The 23854-nt window shown below is 40.6% G+C and overlaps 1 protein-coding gene across 8 annotated transcripts in view; it reads right to left on the bottom strand.

Annotated features, from left to right (window-relative positions):
• LOC132899158 (CSC1-like protein 2) overlaps positions 1-23854 on the bottom strand; it is a 204383-nt gene that overhangs the window by 37434 nt on the left and 143095 nt on the right. For all 8 annotated transcript variants that reach the window (XM_060940843.1, XM_060940842.1, XM_060940845.1 and 5 more), the window contains 2 exons: positions 13092-13162; positions 9821-9901 (listed from right to left, as the gene is read on the bottom strand). In XM_060940843.1, the coding sequence (XP_060796826.1) occupies positions 9821-9901; positions 13092-13162 (152 nt within the window). The remainder of the gene's footprint in view (positions 1-9820; positions 9902-13091; positions 13163-23854) is intronic.

Genomic DNA, 23854 nt, shown 5'->3' with positions numbered 1-23854 from the left:
TCTCCCTTATTCGACAGAGACAAATCTACAGCCCTATCTACAGCACTAATGTCTCTAAAAGTTCTTATATGTTTAAGAGTCAAACGCACCGTCATACGGAAGCCGCGAGAGGCCCTTCATATAATCTTTTTTTATTCACCTTGTTATCCCGAGATAACGACATAATTAATTCAGGATCTCGAGAAAACAACACAACTAATTCGAGATCTCAAGAAAACAAAATTATTCCGTGATCTCGAAAAAACAAAATTATTTCGTGATCTCGAAAAAACAAAACAATTACTTCATGATCTCGAGAAAACAAAATTATTTCATGACCGAGAAAACAGCTGAGATTTCTAGCAGAGCTGCGCCCCCCTGTGGGTCAGACAACGAAGACTTAGAAATTGGCTGTAATCTCTCCCTGTGTCAACCCCGGATCAAAATATTGCCTTATTAGGTGATCGATTATTCCAGACATTCTAATGAGCAAAGTTGCGTCTATACAGAATGAGAAATAGCCCCAAAGCCAGCATATCACAAGTCTCTTGGCGCACCTGAATGAACCATTTCTCAGCTGTTTACTCGAGATCATGAAATAATTGTTTTGTTTTCTCAAGATCTCGAAATAACGGTTTTGTTTTCTTGAGATCTCGAATTAGTTGTGTTGTTTTCTCGAGATCCTGAATTATGTCGTTATCTTGGGATAACAAGGTGAATTTAAAAAAAAAAAAAAAAAAGGATTATATGAAGGGCCTCTCTCAGCTTCTGTAGTGTCAGTTTTGACCTTGTGGTCATTAAAGTAGAATTAAATTAAATTATTATACTTGGACACTTACCAGTTTAAATTCAGAACCACTTTTTTTTAAGCACTAACTACAGTAGGTTTTACTTCAGGATGTATGCAGTACTTTCATTCACAATCAAAAGATATTTAAGTGGAAGTTACATTTTTTGCAAACTTGGCACCTCTGACAGGATCCTTCATCCATCCAAAATGTCCTTTCCGCAAATCACTCTCCATATATATATATATGAATGAATGATTTGATGAGGTTGTAAACGATTTTTAAGAAAATGTGTGTCTTTTGAAACAGAATACTCTGTTGTTGCACAGTAATGAACAGGACTTGAAACAGACATGAGACGCTTTTGCAGCGGAGCTTCGCATGTGGTTTAAATGTATGCAAGTCTGTAAAAGTGCTCTCTCTCTCTCTGGAAAACCATAAGGATAGTCAGTCCCCACTTCAGTTGTTATTACAGTCACCACAGTGTACAAACATCGCTGCACAGTATGTACTAACATACGTCACATCCATTTCAACAGCAATCAAGGCTTACTTACTGGATTACACCATGCAAAAAAAAAAAAAAAGTTCTTATAGTGGTGCTTGAAAGTTTGTGAACCCTTTAGAATTTTCTATATTTCTGCATAAATATGACCGAAAACAACATCAGATTTTCACACAAGTCCTAAAAGTAGATAAAGAGAATCCAGTTTAAAAAACGAGACAAAAATATGCTTGGTCATTTATTTATTGAGGAAAATAATCCAATATTCCTCCTTAGTACTCATTCGGAGAGACTGAGTAGAACCGCTGCTCCTCCACATCGAAAGGAGTCAGTTGAGGTGGTTCAGGCACCTTGTTAGGATGTCCCCTGGATGCCTCCCAAGGGAGGTTTTCTGGGCATGCCCCACTGGGAGGAGACCCCAGGGCAGACCCAGGACACGCTGGACAGATTACATCTCTTGGCTGGCCTGGGAACGCCTCAGTATTCCCTCGGAAGAGCTAGTGGAGGTGGCCGGTGAAAGGGAAGTCTGGGCTGCTCTGCTTAGGCTGCTACCCCCATGACCCGGATAAGCGGTAGAAGATGGCTTGATGGATCCAATATTACATATCTATGAGTGGCAAAAGTATGTGAACTTCTAGGATTAGCAGTTAATTTGAAGGTGAAATTAGAGTCAGGTGTTTTCAATCAATGGGATGACAATCAGGTGTGAATGGGCACCCTGTTTTATTTAAAGAACAGGGATCTATCAAAGTCTGATCTTCACAACACATGTTTGTGGAAGTGTATCATGGCACCAACAAAGGAGATTTCTGAGGACCTCAGAAAAAGCAGTGATGCTCATCAGGCTGGAAAAGGTTGCAAAACTCTCTAAAGAGTTTGGACTCCACCAATCCACAGTCAGACAGATTGTGTACAAATGGAGGAAATTCAAGACCATTGTTACCCTCCCCAGGAGTGGTCGACCAACAAAGATCACTCCAAGAGCAAGGCGAGTAATAGTCGTCAAGGTCACAAAGGACTGCAGGGTAACTTCTAAGCAACTGAAGGCCTCTCTCGTATTGGCTAATGTTAATGTTCATGAGTCCACCATCAGGAGAACATTGGACAACAATGGTGTGCATGGCAGGGTTGCAAGGAGGAAGCCACTGCCCTCCATAAAGAACATTGCTGCTCATCTGCAGTTTGCTAAAGATCACATGGACAAGCCAGAAGGCTATTGGAAAAATGTTTTGTGGACTGATGAGACCAAAATAGAACTTTTTGGTCTAAATGAGAAGCGTTATGTTTGGAGAAAGGAAAACGCTGCATTCCAGCATAAGAACCTTATCCCATCTGTGAAACATGGTGATGGTAGTATCATGGTTTGGGCCTGTTTTGCTGCATCTGGGCCAGGATGGCTTGCCATCATTGATGGAACAATGAATTCTGAATTATACCAGCAAATTCTAAAGGAAAAGTGTCAGGACATCTGGGCATGAACTGAATCTCAAGAGAAATTGGGTCATGCAGCAAGACAACAACCCTAAGCACACAAGTCGTTCTACCAAAGAATGGTTAAAGAAGAATAAAGTTAATGTTTTGGAATGGCCAAGTCAAAGTCCTGATCTTAATCCAATGGAAATGTTGTGGAAGGACCTGAAGCGAGCAGTTCATGTGAGGAAACCCACCAACATCCCAGAGTTGAAGCTGTTCTGTACGGAGGAACGGGCTAAAATTCCTCCAAGCCGGTGTGCAGGACTGATCAACAGTTACCGCAAACGTTTAGTTGCAGTTATTGCTGCACAAGGGGGTCACACCAGATACTGAAAGCAAAGGTTCACATACTTTTGCCACTCACAGATATGTAATATTGGATCATTTCCCTCAATAAATAAATGACCAAGTATAATATTTTGGTCTCATTTTTTTAACTGGGTTCTCTTTATCTACTTTTAGGACCTGTGTGAAAATCGGAAGATGTTTTAGGTCATATTTATGCAGAAATCTAGAAGATTCTAAAGGGTTCACAAACTTTCAAGCACCACTGTATATGACATTAATTCATACTACATTTTCCCCCTCCTCTCTCCGGTGACACCACAGGAGAGAGGACAGACAAGAGGTTCTCTCTCTTTAAATATTATTACTCTCTTTAAATGTTATCTCTCTCTCATGTTATTTCAGATGGTCATAATGTAAGATTAGCGGTGTTAAATTGGCTCCAAGTTTATTATTATTTAAAGCAACACAACTGATTTCGCGATGTACAGTAGGGTGCAAAAAGGCACCCTGTTTTTTCATACAAACTATTATAGATTTCTATTTTATATGACTTCTACATTGAGTCAAAAACATTACAAAAACACTTTAGAGTTCCAAATGTTCGGGGTTTGTTTTTTCCTTCTGCTCCAGCACACAATTAAATGTGATGGGGTGTGATTGACACACACACACACACACACACACACACCCGTTCAAAAGTTTGGGGTCACTTTGAAATGTCCTTATTTTTGAAAGAAAAGCACTGTTCTTTTCAATGAAGATCACTTTAAACCAGGGGTCACCAAACTTTTTTCTCTGGGGGCCACATTGTCGTTCCAGACTGTGATGGGGGTCCGGGGTCGGATCAGCTATATAACAGAATTGTATGACCCAGACAAATATGACCACCAGCAGGCCTCATTGTATAGTAGAGATTACTAGCCTGGCACAGCCATCCCCACTACTATATCCCCACTACTATACCCACACTACTATATCAACACTACTATATCCCCACTACTATATCAACACTTGATTCCTGGCACATATTTGTTTATCTTCACTAGTGGTTTGCAAAAGTAGTTATCAAGTCTTCACACTGTTTTAATTTGAAATACCACAGATATTCCATTTATTTATTTTCTGATAAAAATAAAATCAAAGCTGTCAAGGTAAGAAACATGTGCCTAGTTAAGGTGATTGACACTGGCAAAGGCGAGTGGAAAATTATAAACTGTAGGTAGGCCTGTTGATATTATTAAGAATAGTAGTAATAATTGTGTGCAGCACTTAATAAAGGTCAAATAAATAGGCCTATAAAATAAATACATTAAAAAAAACAGTGAAATTATAATAATGTGAGCAATAGATCAATAGATCACAGCAGTTGTGCTGTGTCCTGCACGTCATTGCTCTCATCCATGGCCAAAGCAAAAAACTCGAATTCTGACGCTCTCATATTCAGCTGGTCATACACGTTGTCCCCCAAATCTTCGGTTCGCCTGGTCATAGTACTGTAGGTGCGGAGAGACTCACCGCGTTGAGTCCATCCTTCTTGTCGGGACACACCTCCTCGGCCACAGCAAGCATGCATACTTTAACAAAGTCCCCATCAGTAAACGGCTTTCCATGGGTAGCTAGTAGGTGAGCTACCTTATAGCTAGCTCGGACAGCAGCCTGGTTGATCTAGGTTTGGCGAAGGAATACATTCTGTTGTGCAGCCAGTCCGCATTTCATCCTCCAAATCCTGTCTTCTCTTGTTTGCCCTCACAAACTAGCATACTCTTTGTGGCGGGTTTCATAGTGACGACGCAGATTATATTCTTTGAAAACCGACACTTTCTTTACATACAAGACAAACTGCATGGTCCTTACACTGAACGAAAAAATAAATCGGTGGTCCACTGTTCTTTAAAAACTCTGCACTCTGTCAGCTTTTCGCTGACCGCTAGCTATTTTGCTGTCCTGAACACTGACAGTTCTCTGCGCGTGCGCTGCCCGTCACTGCTTGATCGCGAGCATATGACAAAAATTCGGAAAATATGAATAGTTCATTTTATAACTAAATATCAAATTTTAATTGATAAAATCAACAAAATACAAGATGCAGACATGTTATTATTTGCCAAAAAGCAATTTAAAAAAAATAGGCCATGACCACTTTTGGGGATTGCCTCATAGGGCCGGTTCAAGTGGTGGGGGGCAGAGGGGCTGGCGGGCTGGTCAAAGGGGGGTGGCGGGCCGGAGTCGGCCCGCGGGCCGTAGTTTGATGACCCCTGCTTTAAACTAATCAGAAATCCACTCTATACATTGCTAATGTGGTAAATGACTATTCTAGCTGCAAATGTCTGGTTTTTGGTGCAATATCTCCATAGATGTATAGAGGCCCATTTCCAGCAACTCTCACTCCAGTGTTCTAATGGTACAATGTGTTTGCTCATTGCCTCAGAAGGCTAATGGATGATTAGAAAACCCTTGTACAATCATGTTAGCACAGCTGAAAACAGTTGAGCTCTTTAGAGAAGCTATAAAACTGACCTTCCTTTGAGCAGATTGAGTTTCTGGAGCATCACATTTGTGGGGTCGATTAAATGCTCAAAATGGCCAGAAAAATGTCTCGACTATATTTTCTATTCATTTTACAACTAATGGTGGGAAATAAAAGTGTGACTTTTCATGGAAGACACAAAATTGTCTGGGTGACCCCAAACTTTTGCACTCATTGGACCTTTTTTTTTTTAAGCAAAGGGTCATCTCACACCAAATATTGATTTTTTTTTTTCATATCGATTTATTATGGCTTACTTATTATGGTTTATAGTATTTTATGTTGTAACATTTCATTATTTTTTTAAGCCATTTTTAAATCTACAGCATTTCTTTACACGTGCCTCAGACTTTTGCACAGGACTGCAAGTTAACAACACGAGAGCCATATCTAATTATTCGTAAAAACACATTTCTCAAACTTTGGGCACATGATGCCAAATCGATGATGTTTTTCCTCGTTATTTACACTCGCCTACCATATTCAATAAATATTTCACATTCTCTTGTCCCACTGAATCAGAGTCAGGTTAGATGGCTGGAGAAATTGGTCCATTTTTATTGTGGAATGTTATTCCTACACGACTGCAGCATGTCAGGACAGTGGAGGGCGAGGAAAAGGAACCGAGCAAAAGATTTTGCAAGGGATTAGCTTCAGGCTGCCAGGTCGCTCCGTTGTGTGTAGCTGTCGATGTTGATTTTAAAAGTAACTCAGTAAATTACACAGGGAAATGAATACTTAAGTCTGAGTGAAAAATACTGTAGCGAGCGTGCAGCGTGGAAGAAGAGTCTGGAGACAGAAATCTTAGTTTCACCGTCGTTAGCCTGTGCTACTTGCTCTCGATAGATAGCTCTGGCTTGAGCGCTTTATTAGCATTCGCTAACACTACTGATGAACGCTACACCGGCTAGAAGGTGACTTCACTGCTGCGCTGAGTCGAGGTAAAGCTAGCATTAGCCTTCGAGCAGGTCTGGGGCGATACATTTTTGGTCCCTCCCACTACAAATCAAAATCTGATTTAACCAATCAGTCATCTGTCACTTCCTACATAAACATACACTGCCATGGCCTTCTGTCCCGGCAATGAAGTCCTAACCAATGAGTGAGCAGCTCTAAACTCTTCTCAGACTAGAGACGACAGACAGACAGACCGACCCTCATTGGATAACTTGACTTTAATGTTTTCAGGACAGTAACCCTTTCACTCCTGAAGCAAATTTGATAGAAAATGGAGGCTGAATTAGAATTAGGAGAGAATAATTATAATGAAATTATGGAAGAATGAAAGAAATTAAATATAATATCTGAAATGCTGATATGTTTGGGCTTCTCTGAATGCCTAGAAGGCCCTGATGGTCCCCCTCTGTTTGATAGACCTTATTAAATATACCCTTTTTACCCCATCAGTACCCATTTGTGGTCAACTTTGTTGGCAATAATTCTTCAAGTATGAAATGAGGCTCCAATTAAGCTATTGAGGTGCTATAAGATAGCTTAATGTTAGGATTGGCAACCTCTTCAAACTAGACAGAATAAGGTTGAAACATTTATAAAAAAAAATTTAAAAAAAGGGGGGGGTTAAAAATGGGGTTACTTAATAGTACGTCAGGCTGGCATGTGCACACAAACAAATGGTTAATTTGCAAGTGGGATGGTATTCTTTAGGAAAAAACAACCCAGCCACGCTCCACTTCTCAACAGAACAGCCATGGAGGTGGTCAATAGCTCCAAGTTCCTGGGGGTGCACATCACGGACAACTTCACCTGGTCTGTGAACACTGCGTCACTGGTCAAGAAGGCACAGCAATGTCTGCACTTCCTGCATAGGATGAGGAGAGCCCACTTGCCCCCGCCCATCCTCACTACATTCTACAGAAGCACCATAGAGAGCGTTCTGACCAGCTGCACCTCTGTGTGGTGTGGAGGCTGCAGTGCCTCTGACTGGAAGATTGTGAGGAGGGTGGTGAGGACAGCAGAGAAAATCATTGGGACTTCTCTTCCCTCCATTCAGGACATCGCACCAAGGCGCTGCATGTCTTGAGCCAGAAACATCATCAGTGACCCCTCACTATAGATAGACTGTTCTCCCCTCTGGCCCCTGGAAAGGAGGTTCCGCAGCATTCGGTGCAGGACCACCAAGTTCTGTAACAGCTTTTTCCCCCCAGGTCACCAGACTGCTGAACTCCAAACCCAAAACTTCTCTTTATAACGTGAACATTCCTAATTCCACAGGTCACTTTATACTATTGCACTTTATAATATGTTCGCTGCTGCATAATTTAATACACTTCTGTGCGGAGCCAAATTGCAACAAAATTCCGTTTGGTGTAGACTTGTTGCATACTAAATGACAATAAAAGGTTGTCCAAGTACAGTGGGGCAAAAAAGTATTTAGTCAGCCACCAATTGTGCAAGTTCTCCCACTTAAAAAGATGAGAGAGGCCTGTAATTATCATCATAGGTACACTTCAACTATGAGAGACAGAATGGGGGGAAAGAATCCAGGAAATCACATTGTAGGATTTTTAATGAATTGATTGGTAAATTCCTCGGTAAAATAAGTATTTGGTCACCTACAAACAAGCAAGATTTCTGGCTCTCACAGACCTGTAACTTCTTCTTTAAGAGGCTCCTCTGTCCTCCACTCGTTACCTGTATTAATGGCACCTGTTTGAACTCGTTATCAGTATAAAAGACACCTGTCCACAACCTCAAACAGTCACACTCCAAACTCCACTATGGCCAAGACCAAAGAGCTGTCAAAGGACACCAGAAACAAAATTGTAGACCTGCACCAGGCTGGGAAGACTGAATCTGCAATAGGTAAGCAGCTTGGTGTGAAGAAATCAACTGTGGGAGCAATTATTAGAAAATGGAAGACATACAAGACCACTGATAATCTCCCTCGATCTGGGGCTCCACGCAAGATCTCACCCCGTGGGGTCAAAATGATCACAAGAACGGTGAGCAAAAATCCCAGAACCACACGGGGGGACCTAGTGAATGACCTGCAGAGAGCTGGGACCAAAGTAACAAAGGCTACCATCTATTAATTTAAGTTCGTTTCTTAAGACACACATTTTTTTAGTATGTTACCTTGTTTGTTGACAGTTTCGGCGAACACTTCCGCCTTCTTCAAAACATACTAAAAAATACGTGTCTTAAGAAACGAACTTAAATTAATAGTTATAATAATCAGACATAATGAATTTTCACTACATAAAGGCTACCATCAGTAACACACTACGCCGCCAGGGACTCAAATCCTGCAGTGCCAGACGTGTCCCCCTGCTTAAGCCAGTACATGTCCAGGCCCGTCTGAAGTTTGCTAGAGAGGATTTGGATGATCCAGAAGAGGATTGGGAGAATGTCATATGGTCAGATGAAACCAAAATAGAACTTTTTGGTAAAAACTCAACTTGTCGTGTTTGGAGGAGAAAGAATGCTGAGTTGCATCCAAACAACACCATACCTACTGTGAAGCATGGGGGTGGAAACATCATGCTTTGGGGCTGTTTTTCTGCAAAGGGACCAGGACGACTGATCTGTGTAAAGGAAAGAATGAATGGAGCCATGTATCGTGAGATTTTGAGTGAAAACCTCCTTCCATCAGCAAGGGCATTGAAGATGAAACGTGGCTGGGTCTTTCAGCATGACAATGATCCCAAACACACTGCCTGAGCAACAAAGGAGTGGCTTCGTAAGAAGCATTTCAAGGTCCTGGAGTGGCCTAGCCAGTCTCCAGATCTCAACCCCATAGAAAATCTTTGGAGGGAGTTGAAAGTCCGTGTTGCCCAGCAACAGCCCAAAAACATCACTGCTCTAGAGGAGATCTGCATGGAGGAATGGGCCAAAATACCAGCAACAGTGTGTGAAAACCTTGTGAAGACTTACAGAAAACGTTTGACCTCTGTCATTGCCAACAAAGGGTATATAAAGTATTGAGATGAACTTTTGTTATTGACCAAATACTTATTTTCCACCATAATTTGCAAATAAATTCTTTAAAAATCAGACAATGTGATTTTCTGGATTTTTTTTTTCCTCATTTTGTCTCTCATAGTTGAAGTGTACCTATGATGAAAATTACAGGCCTCTCTCATCTTTTTAAGTGGGAGAACTTGCACAATTGGTGACTGACTAAATACTTTTTTGCCCCACTGTATTTGTTCTTCATGCAGAGCTAATCCTTACTTCACAAGTACTTATAGTACTTCAGGAAGACCCTGACCGAGAATTAAAAGGAGGAGGAGTGTGTACCTCTCAGCGTTGAGAGCCATGAGCTTGGCCACGTTGTAGCAGATACGTGCTTCCAGCACGACACAGTTCTCGTAGGCTTGCCTGCAAAACCAAGATGTCACACATCAGAAGAGCACATGCACCCACGGAGATTTGAACATGCATGTTCATTCAACTCAAACACCAGCTCCACTATGGTTATTTTTTTCTTTTTAATCAGACATCTAGTTTTAGGTTTGTTTACCTGACATGTTTCAACGTACGTAACTGTCGTCTTCCTCAGAGTGTCACCGGATGTTGTTGGTGACGCATCTTATCAGCTGATGTTTCCGAAGGCATGACCTTCCTGTCTGGTTTGACAGGTCGGTCATGTCTTCTACTGTTTGTTCGTCCCCTGCAAGATGGCACTCCAGGTATGGGAGAGCTTGTATGCTCCCTCATCCCGGTTGATGGTCTTCGGGCTTCGCTTTCAGATCTCCATGGCCTCCCTGATCCAGCGCTGATGTTTATCATCATCTTCTGTGTGGATGACTCTGGCATTCCCCCAGTCCATAATGTGATTTTCTCTTTTGCAGTGATCTGTTATGGCTGACTTGTAATTTTCCTGTCGTGCCTTTTCTTTTATTGTTCGGGTTTGTCTTGTAGCGGTCTCCTTTTCGCACTCTATGTTCATTTTTCCTTGTGGTGAAGCTCCTCCCTGTCTCCCCAATGCAAGTTTTATTGCATGATTGGCATGGAATCTCATACATGGTGTTGCATTTGTTTTCCGGATGTATTCTGTCTTTGGGATGAACCAGGATCTGACGGAGTGTTGTGTGTGGTTTGACAGGTGTGTTAATGTGTTTCCTCATTGCTCTTTGAATGCGTTCCGTTATTCCTCTGATGTATGGTAATGTTACTACTCCCCTGTGTTCTTGTTTGTTGCTTTTTTTTTTCTTTCTTCTGCGTTTTGTTGTTTTTGACCTGTTCTGCCCCTTTGGATATTGCCCACTGTGGATATTGACATGCCTTCAGCGCGTGTTGTACAACCCCGATTCCAAAAAAGTTGGGACAAAGTACAAATTGTAAATAAAAACGGAATGCAATAATTTACAAATCTCAAAAACTGATATTGTATTCACAATAGAACATAGACAACATATCAAATGTCGAAAGTGAGACATTTTGAAATTTCATGCCAAATATTGGCTCATTTGAAATTTCATGACCGCAACACATCTCAAAAAAGTTGGGACAGGGGCAATAAGAGGCTGGAAAAGTTAAAGGTACAAAAAAGGAACAGCTGGAGGACCAAATTGCAACTCATTAGGTCAATTGGCAATAGGTCATTAACATGACTGGGTATAAAAAGAGCATCTTGGAGTGGCAGCGGCTCTCAGAAGTAAAGATGGGAAGAAGATCACCAATCCCCCTAATTCTGCGCCGACAAATAGTGGAGCAATATCAGAAAGGAGTTCGAGAGTGTAAAATTGCAAAGAGTTTGAACAGATCATCATCTACAGTGCATATCATCATCAAAAGATTCAGAGAATCTGGAAGAATCTCTGTATGTAAGGGTCAAGGCCAGAAAACCATACTGGGTGCCCGTGATCTTTGGGCCCTTAGATGGCACTGCATCACATACAGGCATGCTTCTGTATTGGAAATCACAAAATGGGCTCAGAAATATTTCCAGAGAACATTATCTGTGAACACAATTCACCGTGCCATCCGCCATTGCCAGCTAAAACTCTATAGTTCAAAGAAGAAGCCGTATCTAAACATGATCCAGAAGCGCAGACGTCTTCTCTGGCCCAAGGCTCATTTAAAATGGACTGTGGCAAAGTGGAAAACTGTTCTGTGGTCAGATGAATCAAAATGTGAAGTTCTTTATGGAAATCAGGGACGCTGTGTCATTTGGACTAAAGAGGAGAAGGACGACCCGAGTTGTTATCGGCGCTCAGTTCAGAAGCCTGCATCTCTGATGGTATGGGGTTGCATTAGTGCGTGTGGCATGGGCAGCTTACACATCTGGAAAGACACCATCAATGCTGAAAGGTATATCCAGGTTCTAGAGCAACATATGCTCCCATCCAGACGACGTCTCTTTCATGGAAGACCTTGCATTTTCCAACATGACAATGCCAAACCACATACTGCATCAATTACAGCATCATGGCTGCGTAGAAGAAGGGTCCGGGTACTGAACTGGCCAGCCTGCAGTCCAGATCTTTCACCCATAGAAAACATTTGGCGCATCATAAAACGGAAGATACGACAAAAAAGACCTAAGACAGTTGAGCAACTAGAATCCTACATTAGACAAGAATGGGTTAACATTCCTATCCCTAAACTTGAGCAACTTGTCTCCTCAGTCCGCAGACGTTTACAGACTGTTGTAAAGAGAAAAGGGGATGTCTCACAGTGGTAAACATGGCCTTGTCCCAACTTTTTTGAGATGTGTTGTTGTCATGAAATTTAAAATCACCTAATTTTTCTCTTTAAATGATACATTTTCTCAGTTTAAACATTTGATATGTCATCTATGTTCTATTCTGAATAAAATATGGAATTTTGAAACTTCCACATCATTGCATTCCGTTTTTATTTGCAATTTGTACTTTGTCCCAACTTTTTTGGAATCGGGGTTGTATGTGTTGTTTTTCCTGTTCTTTGTCCTGTGGATCTGTAATTATTGCTGCGCGTTCATGTAATGTTCTAACTACTGATATTTTGTGCATTATGGGGTGTTCGGAAGTCCAGTTTAAATATTGGTCGGTGTGTGTGGGTTTTCTGTATACTTTTATTTTGATGTCCGGAAACATCAGCTGATAAGATGAGTCACCAACAACATCCGGTGACACTCTGAGGAAGATGACCGTTACGTACAGTACATCGAAACATGTCAGGTAAACAAACATAAAACTAGATGTCTGATTAAAAAGAAAAAAAAATAACCATATCTAATATAAAACATAATGAATGTAATCGAGAGACCAGCACCACTAATCAACCTGAACCTCTCCAAAAAAAGTTCACAGTTTGCAGAAAGGTGAAGAAGAAAAAAAACAAACAAACAAACCCTAAACCACACCAAAGGGTAATTTCAGTCAGTCAATCTCATATTATAGAAACTGTGACCATTTGAGTTAGGATCATTCCTGATGGCTTTCCATAGCGAAACGCAAACCGAGTTTCCCTGATCAGAGGCAGGGCGGAGTGGTGAAACAAGCTGTGAGAGAGCAGAATCTACAGCATTGATTCATTTTATAAAAAAAACAGACAAAACAAGTGTAACTGCAATCCTACTCACTCAAAGTGCTGCTTGATCTGGATCTCCTCAGCATATTTCGAGATGCCATTGATAAACAAAGTGCGTTTCACCTGAAACCAGAGAGGAGACAGAAATAAGAATCCAAGGGTTCAGCATCTTCGCTTTTCGAGATGGAGAGAGCAAATTTCTGGAGATTGTGAGATTCTCGTGGAAGAATGTAGGTCAGCGCTATAGTCAGACTTCATCCATATTTCAAGAGACACGTTCTATATGGAGAAGTCTGGGTGAAGATTAAGGACATTCTTGAGAAAATGTACTGTGTGTAAGCCAGAGCAGGTTTCCATACAGTCCAAACATCTGAGTCAACTGCTCATATTTCACCAGCGTCATATCCACAACTACTGCGGTGATGTATTTATACGCCCTTATCGACTTTTTCCTGTAGCGCTTGCTCTTAACAATAAACAATTCAATTCCTCCATCAAGGATTAATTAAAGTCGATTTGATCTTGTGCATCAAAATTCAACAAGTACAGTGGTGCTTGAAAGTCTGTGAACCCTTTAGAATTTTCTAGATTTCTGCATAAATATGACCCAAAACAGATTTTCACACAAGTCCTAAAAGTAGATAAAGAGAACCCAGTTAAACAAATGAGACAAAAAAATATTATACTTGGTCATTTATTTATTTATTGAGGGAAATGATCCAATATTACATATCTGTGAGTGGCAAAAGTATGTGAACCTTTGCTTTCAGTATCTGGTGTGACCCCCTTGTGCAGTAATGACTACAACTAAACGTTTGCGGTAACTGTTGATCAGTCCTGCACACCGGCTTGGAGGAATTTTAGCGCATTCCTCCGTACAGAACAGCTTCAACTCTGGGATGTTGGTGGGTTTCCTCACATGAACTGCTCGCTTCAGGTCCTTCCATGACATTTCGATTGGATTAAGGCCAGGACTTTGACTTGGTCATTCCAAAACATTAACTTTATTCTTCTTTAACCATTCTTTGGTAGAACGACTTGTGCGCTTTGGGTCGTTGTCTTGCTGCATGACCCACCTTCTCTTGAGATTCAGTTCATGGACAGATGTCCTGACATTTTCCTTTAGAATTCACTGGCATAATTCAGAATTCATTGTTCCATCAATGATGGCAAGCCGTCCTGGCCCAGATGCAGCAAAAACAGGCCCAAACCATGATTTTACCACCATGTTTCACAGATGGAATAAGCTTCTTATGCTGGAATGCAGTGTTTTCCTTTCTCCAAACATAACACTTCACATTTGAACCAAAAAGTTCTATTTTGGTCTCATCCATCCACAAAACATCTTTCCAATAACCTTCTGGCTTGTCCGCATGATCTTTAGCAAGCTGCATATGAGCAACAGTGTTCTTTTTGGAGAGCAGTAGCTTTCTCCTTGCAACCCTGCCATGCACACCATTGTTCAGTGTTCTCCTGATGGTGGATTCATGAACATTAGACAATGTGAGAGAGGCCTTCAGTTGCTTAGAAGTTACCCTGCGGTCCTTTGTGACCTTGACAACTATTCCTCGCCTTGCTCTTGGAGTGATCTTTGTTGGTTGACCACTCCTGGGGAGGGTAACAATGGTCTTGAATTTCCTCCATTTGTACACAATCTGTCTGACTGTGGATTGGTGGAGTCCAAACTCTTTAGAGATGGTTTTATAACCTTTTCCAGCCTGATGAGCATCAACAACGCTTTTCTGAGGTCCTCAGAAATCTTTGTTCGTGCCATGATACACTTCCACAAACATGTGTTGTGAAGATCAGACTTTGATAGATCCCTGTTCTTTAAATAAAACAGGGTGCCCACTCACACCTGATTGTCATCCCATTGATTGAAAACACCTGACTCTAATTTCACCTTCAAATTAACTGCTAATCCTAGAGGTTCACATATTTTTGCCACTCACAGATATGTAACATTGGATCATTTTCCTCAATAAATAAATGACCAAGTCTAATATTTTTGTCTCATTTGTTTAACTGGGTTCTCTTTATCTACTTTTAAGACTTGTGTGAAAATCTGATGCTTTAGGTCATATTTATGCAGAAATATAGAAAATATATATGCACACACTATTTACTGTACGGACATGGGATCAGAAAACTATTTTATTTATAAGCAGTAGCCACATGGACCCATAGGGGACCTATTTTTCTTGTGATATCTTCCTCCATATTCATCATAAGTGCTACCGAGCGAGGATTGTTTTGCCTGGCAACACTTGTTAATAATTGTAATGAAGCAAATCTGGGTCGAAGTTCTATGCACCCTAGGTACCCCTACCTTCATGCCAGAAAGAATCAAAAATTGGTGAAGAATTGAGGAAGAAGAGGTGTGTGGAAACTGCTCATCAGGGATTGATTAATTACTCCATATCTTCATTAATTGTAATTATGCAAATTTGGGTAGAAGCCCTATGCACCCCAGGAAGATCTACCTTCCTGCCAAAAAGAAGAAATCGGTGAAGAATTTAGAGAGAAGAAGCGATTTTCGTGAAATGCTGACGACACATGATGGCATAAAGTCGTCGCCTGTCGGCCAGATGAGCTAATAATTTACACCAAGGTGGTGGGATGATGGAGTTACTGTTACCACCCTGAATGGTTTTTCTAGACCACAACGTCCCGAAATGTTTTATTGAGATTAAACCACAGCAATTTGCTGTTAGAAAATTATTCGGGCTGTCAATTGATTTTTAAAATCACATTCAGGCATGCAAACTGGTCAGGGGTGAAAAAGGTGAGAAGGATGCACGGGGACACGGCACGCGCGCAAAAGTACATTTCGTAGTCTACGTTACAAAAAAAATTGCAACCAGTGACATCTTGAATTTAATACAGTACAAAATAACTTTCCATAAACATGTCTTAATAAGTTACTGTTGAGTGGCCAGTAAATTGTACCATTTATTTGTCAGTGGCCGGTAAAGTTTGATATTTTGTGAAGTTAATTTTCACCCCTGTGTACAACACAGTGGGCTATTTACAAAAAGGTATATGACGCGGTACGCGGTGGTCCGGATCACCGTATTTTCCATACAAAACGAGGGCATTAATTAATTATTTTTCCTGGATTGTGGTCCGGTTCACCGTATGCTGTATTATATTACGATATAAATAAAAACTTACCAAAATCATACTGTGTTTGTCATTTAATACGAGTTTTTTTACAAAGTCGTACATCATTTGTTATTTTTTCTCAAACCGGAAGAGAAATGCATGCGTAAAACACACGCGCAATAAAAGATACCAGTTCTAACGCATGTAAAAAAGCGGGAGCTGCCACGAGGGAAGTGAAAAATAATTTTACCAACTTCACAGTAAGACTTTTTATTTGTCTTCTGAACTTGGTGGTCCGGACCACACCTGAAAACGGCGTGGTCCGGACCACAACGGTAGTCCGGACCACCGCGTCATATATTACTGCCTGTGCTATCTAACAGACCTACCCCAGAGGACACACCTGGCCAATCCCTGTCTGTCAATTTTCTTAAAGACATCACCTATGTGAAATCAGGGGCGGATCTCGAAAAATATTTATGGGGTGGCAAGAGGGGGGCAGGAATTTTTGAGGGGTGGCAACGTATTACAGACATGTATATATACTGAATTTAATCACAGTTTGACGACAAATAGTATGTACACACTACAAAAGGGCACAGACTGCCATTTACAAACTCATACAGATAAACTTAATCTCATGCCTTTATTGTTCACAAAGAACACACATTCTCAGATGAGGTCTATACCGTTTCTGGACAGTTTTATACTGTATATGCAAAAGAACAGACACTAAAAAACAACAATAACAACACTGCTTCAAGTTCAGCATGATTTAAACCATTTACACCAGTGTCACATTTTATAGTTTTTTTTCCTCACGCTTTGTAAAGGCTCACCAGTGAGCATAACATGAACTTGTCATGCCTACAACAGCTGAATGCGGCAATTTCCATGTTGCTCAGCAAAACGCTTCACAAATTTATCAAGATCTAATGCTTTTGTGCGCTTTGATTCAATGCTGAGTACAGCCAAACTTGATAGTCTCTTTTCTGTCATAGTCGACCGCAAATAAGTCTTTATGAGCCTGAGAGATGAAAAACTTCGTTCACAGGATGCACTGCTCACAGGCAAGACAACCGCTATTTTACACAACCTGAACAACTAAAAAAAACCCAACATCATCATCTTGGTATGGGTCCAAAAACAGTGAACTCCATGAGAGTGGTAGGACTCTCCTGTTCCCCCTTTTTTCTGTCTAGTACTCTCCTCGTCTGATGTAACTCATGTTTAAGATCCTCAATATTTGAATCATAAGCTTCAGCCAATAGCAATGTTTTCCTTGACAGACGGTGAATCAATATTAACTTTTGTGGCCGACTTTACACAAAACTAATGTCAGACCTAGCTAACATTAGGCCAAAAAAAAAAAAAAGTGTGTTTCAGGTAACATGAAATACTAAAATAAGGTCGGTAGGTAGGAAATTTTTTTTTCTTAATTTGTTTTATTTTGTTCGAAAAAATTAACACAAGTAAACATCTTACAAAATAGTATTTTGGCACAGAATCCTTTATACCACACATCATAATAAAATAAGTGTTTTAAATCTTTAAACGAATAAAAAAAATATCGCAAGAGTTCGAGTTATGATCTGCGGAAACGTATTGCTGCCACACTCAAAAAAAAAAAATTGGCTTAGACTCAAGTAATTACGTGAAAAGATATTGTTAACAGAGTTATCACGTTTTTACAATATATTTATCATGTAATAACAATCACGTAATTTCATGATATTTTCATGTGATAATGTGAAAACACCTTATCAAGAAATAACGTGGAAAATATGGTTTAACGTCCTAGGCTAGGCTGCTTCCATTAAAAGCAGACGGCCTCGCCTCGGCTACTGTAGAACTTGGGGTCGAGCAAAAACACGGAGCAAAAACATGGCTGAATCCTGAATGACTCCTATTTGTATAAATAGGGGACTACATAGGCGGCTAAATGTAGTGTTTTTCCCTGCCATGGAAGTGCACTTGTATACTGAAGAAGCAATTTGCATTACAGCCAGGAGGGCTGATAGAAGTGGCAAAACATTTTACTTTTTATCGTTTCTTTCACAACTTGAATGTGTTGAAACAAAAAATTATGACAAACTAACGCCACTTACACTAAAATATCGAGGGAAATTTGTAATAAAAACTTTACGGTCGGCAATTTCGACGCGGAAATTCTCGATCGGTCGGGTTACCGGAAACACACTTTTTTGGCCTTACATGTATAGTTAGCTAAATAACCTTCTCCAACCTGATTTTTATCCTCTCAAAATCAGCATCGCAACTATACTAGCACTGTTCATTCATTATAATTTCATTTCTTGATAGATAGTTAATCAGCTTTTACCCCTTTCCTCCCGTGTCTCCTTTCCTCGCGACTCCTGCCTCCCTCGCTTTGCACCTCTCAATTTTCCAAAACAACCAATCTCTGGCGTTATCTCGTGCTGCATTCGCTGCAGTCAGACATTGGAAATTCGCGCACGTAAATGTCAAATTGGCCGTAATTTTTCTTTGAATTCGTCGCTGCCAACTGGGGTAGCAGCAGGGGTGGCAAGGCTTTCTTTTAGAGTGGCATATGCCACCCCGGTAGATCCGCCCATGGTTATTCACCCCCGAGCGCGCTGGAAACTGTTCCATTGGTATTCAGATTCAGTCGCGAGATGAGGTTGCCAGATCTCTCTATAAAAAGGTGACTTTGCGGTCTGAATCTGTGGAATATTCGTAAGCGAGGACTGGCAACCAGCAGTGGGTTGTGCACCAGCTGATCAGAACTCCAATGGAAAAGAAGCGTGTTAGTAACTGTTTATCTTGATTGGCTGTAACCTTGGAAGTGAAATGTTTGGCAACAATAGCGTTGTAGCCTGCCTACACCCCCCCCCAAAAAAAAAAAACTCTTCGGATCTACACGATTCACACAAGTGACCTATTTTGGGACCAAAACGGCGAATTTCGCCGAAAGGTGAGGAGTTTGCATGTGTGCACATTATTTGTTCATAGTTAACTCACGATTAACTGCAAATCACACTTTTCTTTTTTAATCTGCTCTAAAATGTACCTGAAAGCAGGGGCGCAGATAGGATTTTTGAACTGGGGGGGACTGAGCTGTCAGCAAATGATTCCATTTTGTGTGTGTGTGTGTATATATATATATATATATATATATATATATATATATATATATATATATATATATATATATATATATATATGTGTGTGTGTGTTTGTGTGTATATACACACACACACAACCGTTCAAAAGTTTGGGGTCACTTTGAAATGTCCTTATTTTTGAAAGAAAAGCACTGTTCTTTTCAATGAAGATCACTTTAAACTAATCAGAAATCCACTCTATACATTGCTAATGTGGTAAATGACTATTCTAGCTGCAAATGTCTGTTTTTTGGTGCAATATCTCCATAGGTGTATAGAGGCCCATTTCCAGCAACTCTCACTCCAGTGTTCTAATGGTACAATGTGTTTGCTCATTGCCTCAGAAGGCTAATGGATGATTAGAAAACCCTTGTACAATCATGTTAGCACAGCTGAAAACAGTTTAGCTCTTTAGAGAAGCTATAAAACTGACCTTCCTTTGAGCAGATTGAGGCTACATCCACACGACAACAGCAATGAGATGTTATTTAAAAATATATCGCGTCCAAATGGGCAACGATCAGTAAAATATCAGGTCCATATGGCAACGCAACGCTTGCTGAAAACGATGCAATACACATGCCACACCTCTAGGGGCGCTGTAAGACGGTCCCTTCGGAGACACCAGAACAATAGAAGAAGTAAGGACGCATGCGCATAAACTATTATGCGCGAGACTTCATATTAGCCACAAAGTCAGGAAAATCTGTTTGTAAAATATTATAATAACCAAATACAATGAAAAGTATTTTTCCAGTCTCACCTGTGAAAGGTAATCCCATGTGATCTCGTTTGGACGGCAAACCTGTTGGTACAGTTAAACGCAGCTAATCTTTATTCTCCGCTTTGACCTATCCAATATAGCGGCGAGGATGACGTATGATTCTATGCGGAAGGTGGCGTCTTCAATGGTCCGGAATAAATTGAATGCTACACGTTGATGGATTAATTTGCTCTTCTACGCCCTTTTTGAGGAATGTATTGTCGGACTTAAACCAACATCTGAAGAGGTGAGATCGCGCCTTTTTTTCCCTATTTTTGCTGGTGGGATTGACTCTGCCCTAAGGGCAGAGTCTCCCTCTCTCTCTCTGCACCATTACACAATAAATATTCACAGTGAAAATATTTTGTAAGCGCGTTTCATGAACCAAGTTATAGGATTTGTTGACAACTCGCATCGAGTTCGTTACACTTCTACCCGGCGTGAAGCACTCACAGTCATGTGGTTGTGACGTCATCGTAAACAAATCCGTTCTACTCATCCAGACGACTTCACAACGGCAACGTTGCCAGATCTTTCCACTCTGGAACCCGTTCTCAAAAAGATTGCGTTTTGGTCACCCAAAACGCCGGTGCCGTGTGGACGCCAGGCCTAAACAATAAGCAATTGTATCGGAGTCACCTGAATCCGTTGCCGTGTGGACAGGGCCTGAGTTTCTGGAGCATCAATATTTGTGGGGTCGATTAAATGCTCAAAATGGCCAGAAAAATGTCTTGACTGTATTTTCTATTCATTTTACAACTTATGGTGGTAAATAAAAGTGTGACTTTTCATGGAAAACACAAAATTGTCTGGGTGACCCCAAACTTTTGAACGGTAGCATATGTGGCCCAGTCAGGACGGATAAGGCTGGATACAGCAAACATTTTTTAGTGGGTATTTTATTCCCCCACTGCATTAATTAAAAATAAAAATAAATCAGCGTTAACTTAATAATTTTAAGCGTTTAGCACAATTCAGTGTGAACAAAAACAATACAGTATTTTCCTCTTGTTCTGTCCTTAAAGGGGAACTGAAGGCAAATTTATCATCAAAATTCTATTTCTCTCATTTTAAATATAAGAATGCATTTCTGATCGCTATTTTGTCACTGCTCGAGCAAGTTATGAGTGTTTGAAATATGCCATGTAATAGATCAGTCTATATGTCAAAGCAATGGCCGTAAACGAGATTCGTTGAGATGGAAGTAAAACGTACAGCGGAAATCAAAGTGACCGACATCTGCCAACGTTGTCAAAAGACGTGCGTGCTCTCTTTCGAATGCTGACGTGATCAAGCCAGAAGTTGTGTTTGTTTTGATAGCAAATCAGGAAAGTTTGAAAAAAGTAGGCAGTAATCGTCATTTAAACTCGCTTTTGTGCAATACTTCGTTTGGAAAACAGTTTTCAAAATGGCGGCGCAGACACCTGGCTGACACTTCTTCACGTTTCGAAGTCTCGTGCAAGTCTCGTGAAGATCGCGCGGATAAGCGACGCCTGCCGTGGACCAAACGAACTAAATTCAACACGGCTACAAACCGAACAGGCTGATAAGTATAATATTTAATTGCAATTAGTTGCCAATACGAGGCACGATATAAAAGTTACTAAAAACGAAAACCTAACTGAATAACACGTTAATTAAGAAATAAAGCAAGTTTAAAAATGACTTCAGTTCTCCTTTAACTTCCAGCCTCAAACTGTGCAATAAAATAAACTAAATACACTCCGTGATGTGGACTCTGGACAACAGTCGTGGCCGTGTTTAACCTCCTAAGGCCCAAGCTGTTTTTTTACATGCATTTTTTATTTCTCTTTGCTATTTGGGCTTATTAGAACCTGATTAGAATAAAAACTAAGCATCATCTTTTGATAAGATGTACTTTTAGAGAAAAATTATGTCCACATATGTGGATTCTTGTTCCGAATTTCCATAAAGTGCTGTCCACGCATGTGACCGCTAAGCCCTAGGAGGTTAAATAAAGAAAATAAAGATACACAACCCAAATAAATACATTTGTTAAGCCACGACTCAATGTTTTCCAGCCAAGTGCAATAACTCGCTGTGTATTTCCCAGAACATTCATGAGCAAAAACTGCATTTATAAAAACACTGACCTCACTCACACATTTCTCAGAATAAAACAAAACACTCTCGCTCTCCACACACACCTGGACTTTAACACGTCGTCTTTTCCTCCCCTCTGGACCATCAAAAGCATATAAAAATACACACATTTTACGTAAACAGTCAGAATGCAACACTATAAAAACAAGTTTTCCCAAAGTACAGGTGAGGGGCACAGCACGTGCATGTGTTAATCACTCGTCAAAAATAAAATTAAAGTGGCGTTAAAAGGAACGTGTGTTAATGCATTACTATCGCATGAACTTCAACAGCCCTAAAGATTACATACAACATCTTGCAAAAAAGTATTCATCCCCCTTGGTGTTTGTCCTGTTTTGTCGCAAGCTGGAATTAGAAGGGCTATTTGGAGGGTGAGCACCATTTGATTTACACAACATGCCGACCACTTTAAAGGTGGAAACTGTTTTATTGTGACACAAACAATAATTAAAATGGAGAAAAAAAAAAAAATCATATCCGGAGTGCACATAGGTATTCAGCCCCCCAAAGTCAATACTTTGCAGAGCCACCTTTTACTGCAATTACAGCTGCAAGTCTCCTGTGGTATGTGTCTGTTAGCTTAGCACAGTGGTGGGCAATTATTTTTTCCATGGGGCCACATGAGAAACGGAAAATTTTGTGGAGGGCCGGACCAAAAGGCTGAACTAAATTCTGCATAATATTAATTGTATTTCTTTATATAAAGCAGTAAATAACATTGTTTTTACAAGCTGCTAAGACTGGTAAGAGTATGGAAAAAACGAGGTTGTCTTACAAAAAATGTCATTTATTCAATCAAATTTCCCAAAACAATGGTTAACAAAATGTGAACGTTTGTACCATTTTTTTTTCAGTCACATTCACCCCAAAACACAATAAAGACATCACAATATTGTCTTTCTACTCCACATATCAAGCAAGATACAGTCCATGTTTTGTTGAAAGCCCTGCATTCAGCATCTACCTTTCTTCTTTTTGGGGGCTAAAGTCTTCTTGTGATCTGCTTCCAACAACGTCGATTCGGTGTAGGTATCAGATCTACAGATCGGCTCGGGCTCCGGCGCCTGCTGGTGACGTCAAACTATGTGATTGGCTGGACCGTTTGAAGGATGACGTACAAGTTTGTGGTTTGTCTGGACAAATTACGGAAGTAGTTATCGCGGGATTAGGTTACGTGGGATTTCATGTCGCGCGCATTGCGTTTTTGTTGAACACAACTTCAAAATAAAAGCAATGCACATTCAGTCCATGCATGAGGTAAAATTAGAAAATACGGTTATTTTGTAATTTCTAATTAACCTTACGCGGGCCGGTCAGAATGAACCAAAGGGCCGGATACAGCCCGCGGGCCGTAAAATGCCCAGGTCTGGCTTAGTACATCTAGCCACTGGGATTTTTGCCCATTCCTCAAGGCAAAACTGCTCCAACTCCTTCAAGTTAGATGGGTTGCGTTGGTGTACAACAATCTTCAAGCTATGCAACAGATTCTCAATTGGATTGAGGTCTGGGCTTTGACTAGGCCATTCCAAGACATTTCAATGTTTCCTTTTAAACCACTCCAGTGTAGCTTTAGCAGTATGTTTTAGGTCATTGTCCTGCTGGAACATGAACCTTCATCCCAGTCTCAAACCTCTGGCCAACTCAAACAGGTTTTCCTCAAAAATGGCCCTGTATTTAGTG

Source organism: Neoarius graeffei, chromosome 15 (assembly GCF_027579695.1).
Source record: "Neoarius graeffei isolate fNeoGra1 chromosome 15, fNeoGra1.pri, whole genome shotgun sequence".
In the NCBI taxonomy this organism is placed as follows: domain Eukaryota; kingdom Metazoa; phylum Chordata; class Actinopteri; order Siluriformes; family Ariidae; genus Neoarius; species Neoarius graeffei.
This window is presented reverse-complemented; position numbering and strand designations above follow the sequence as displayed.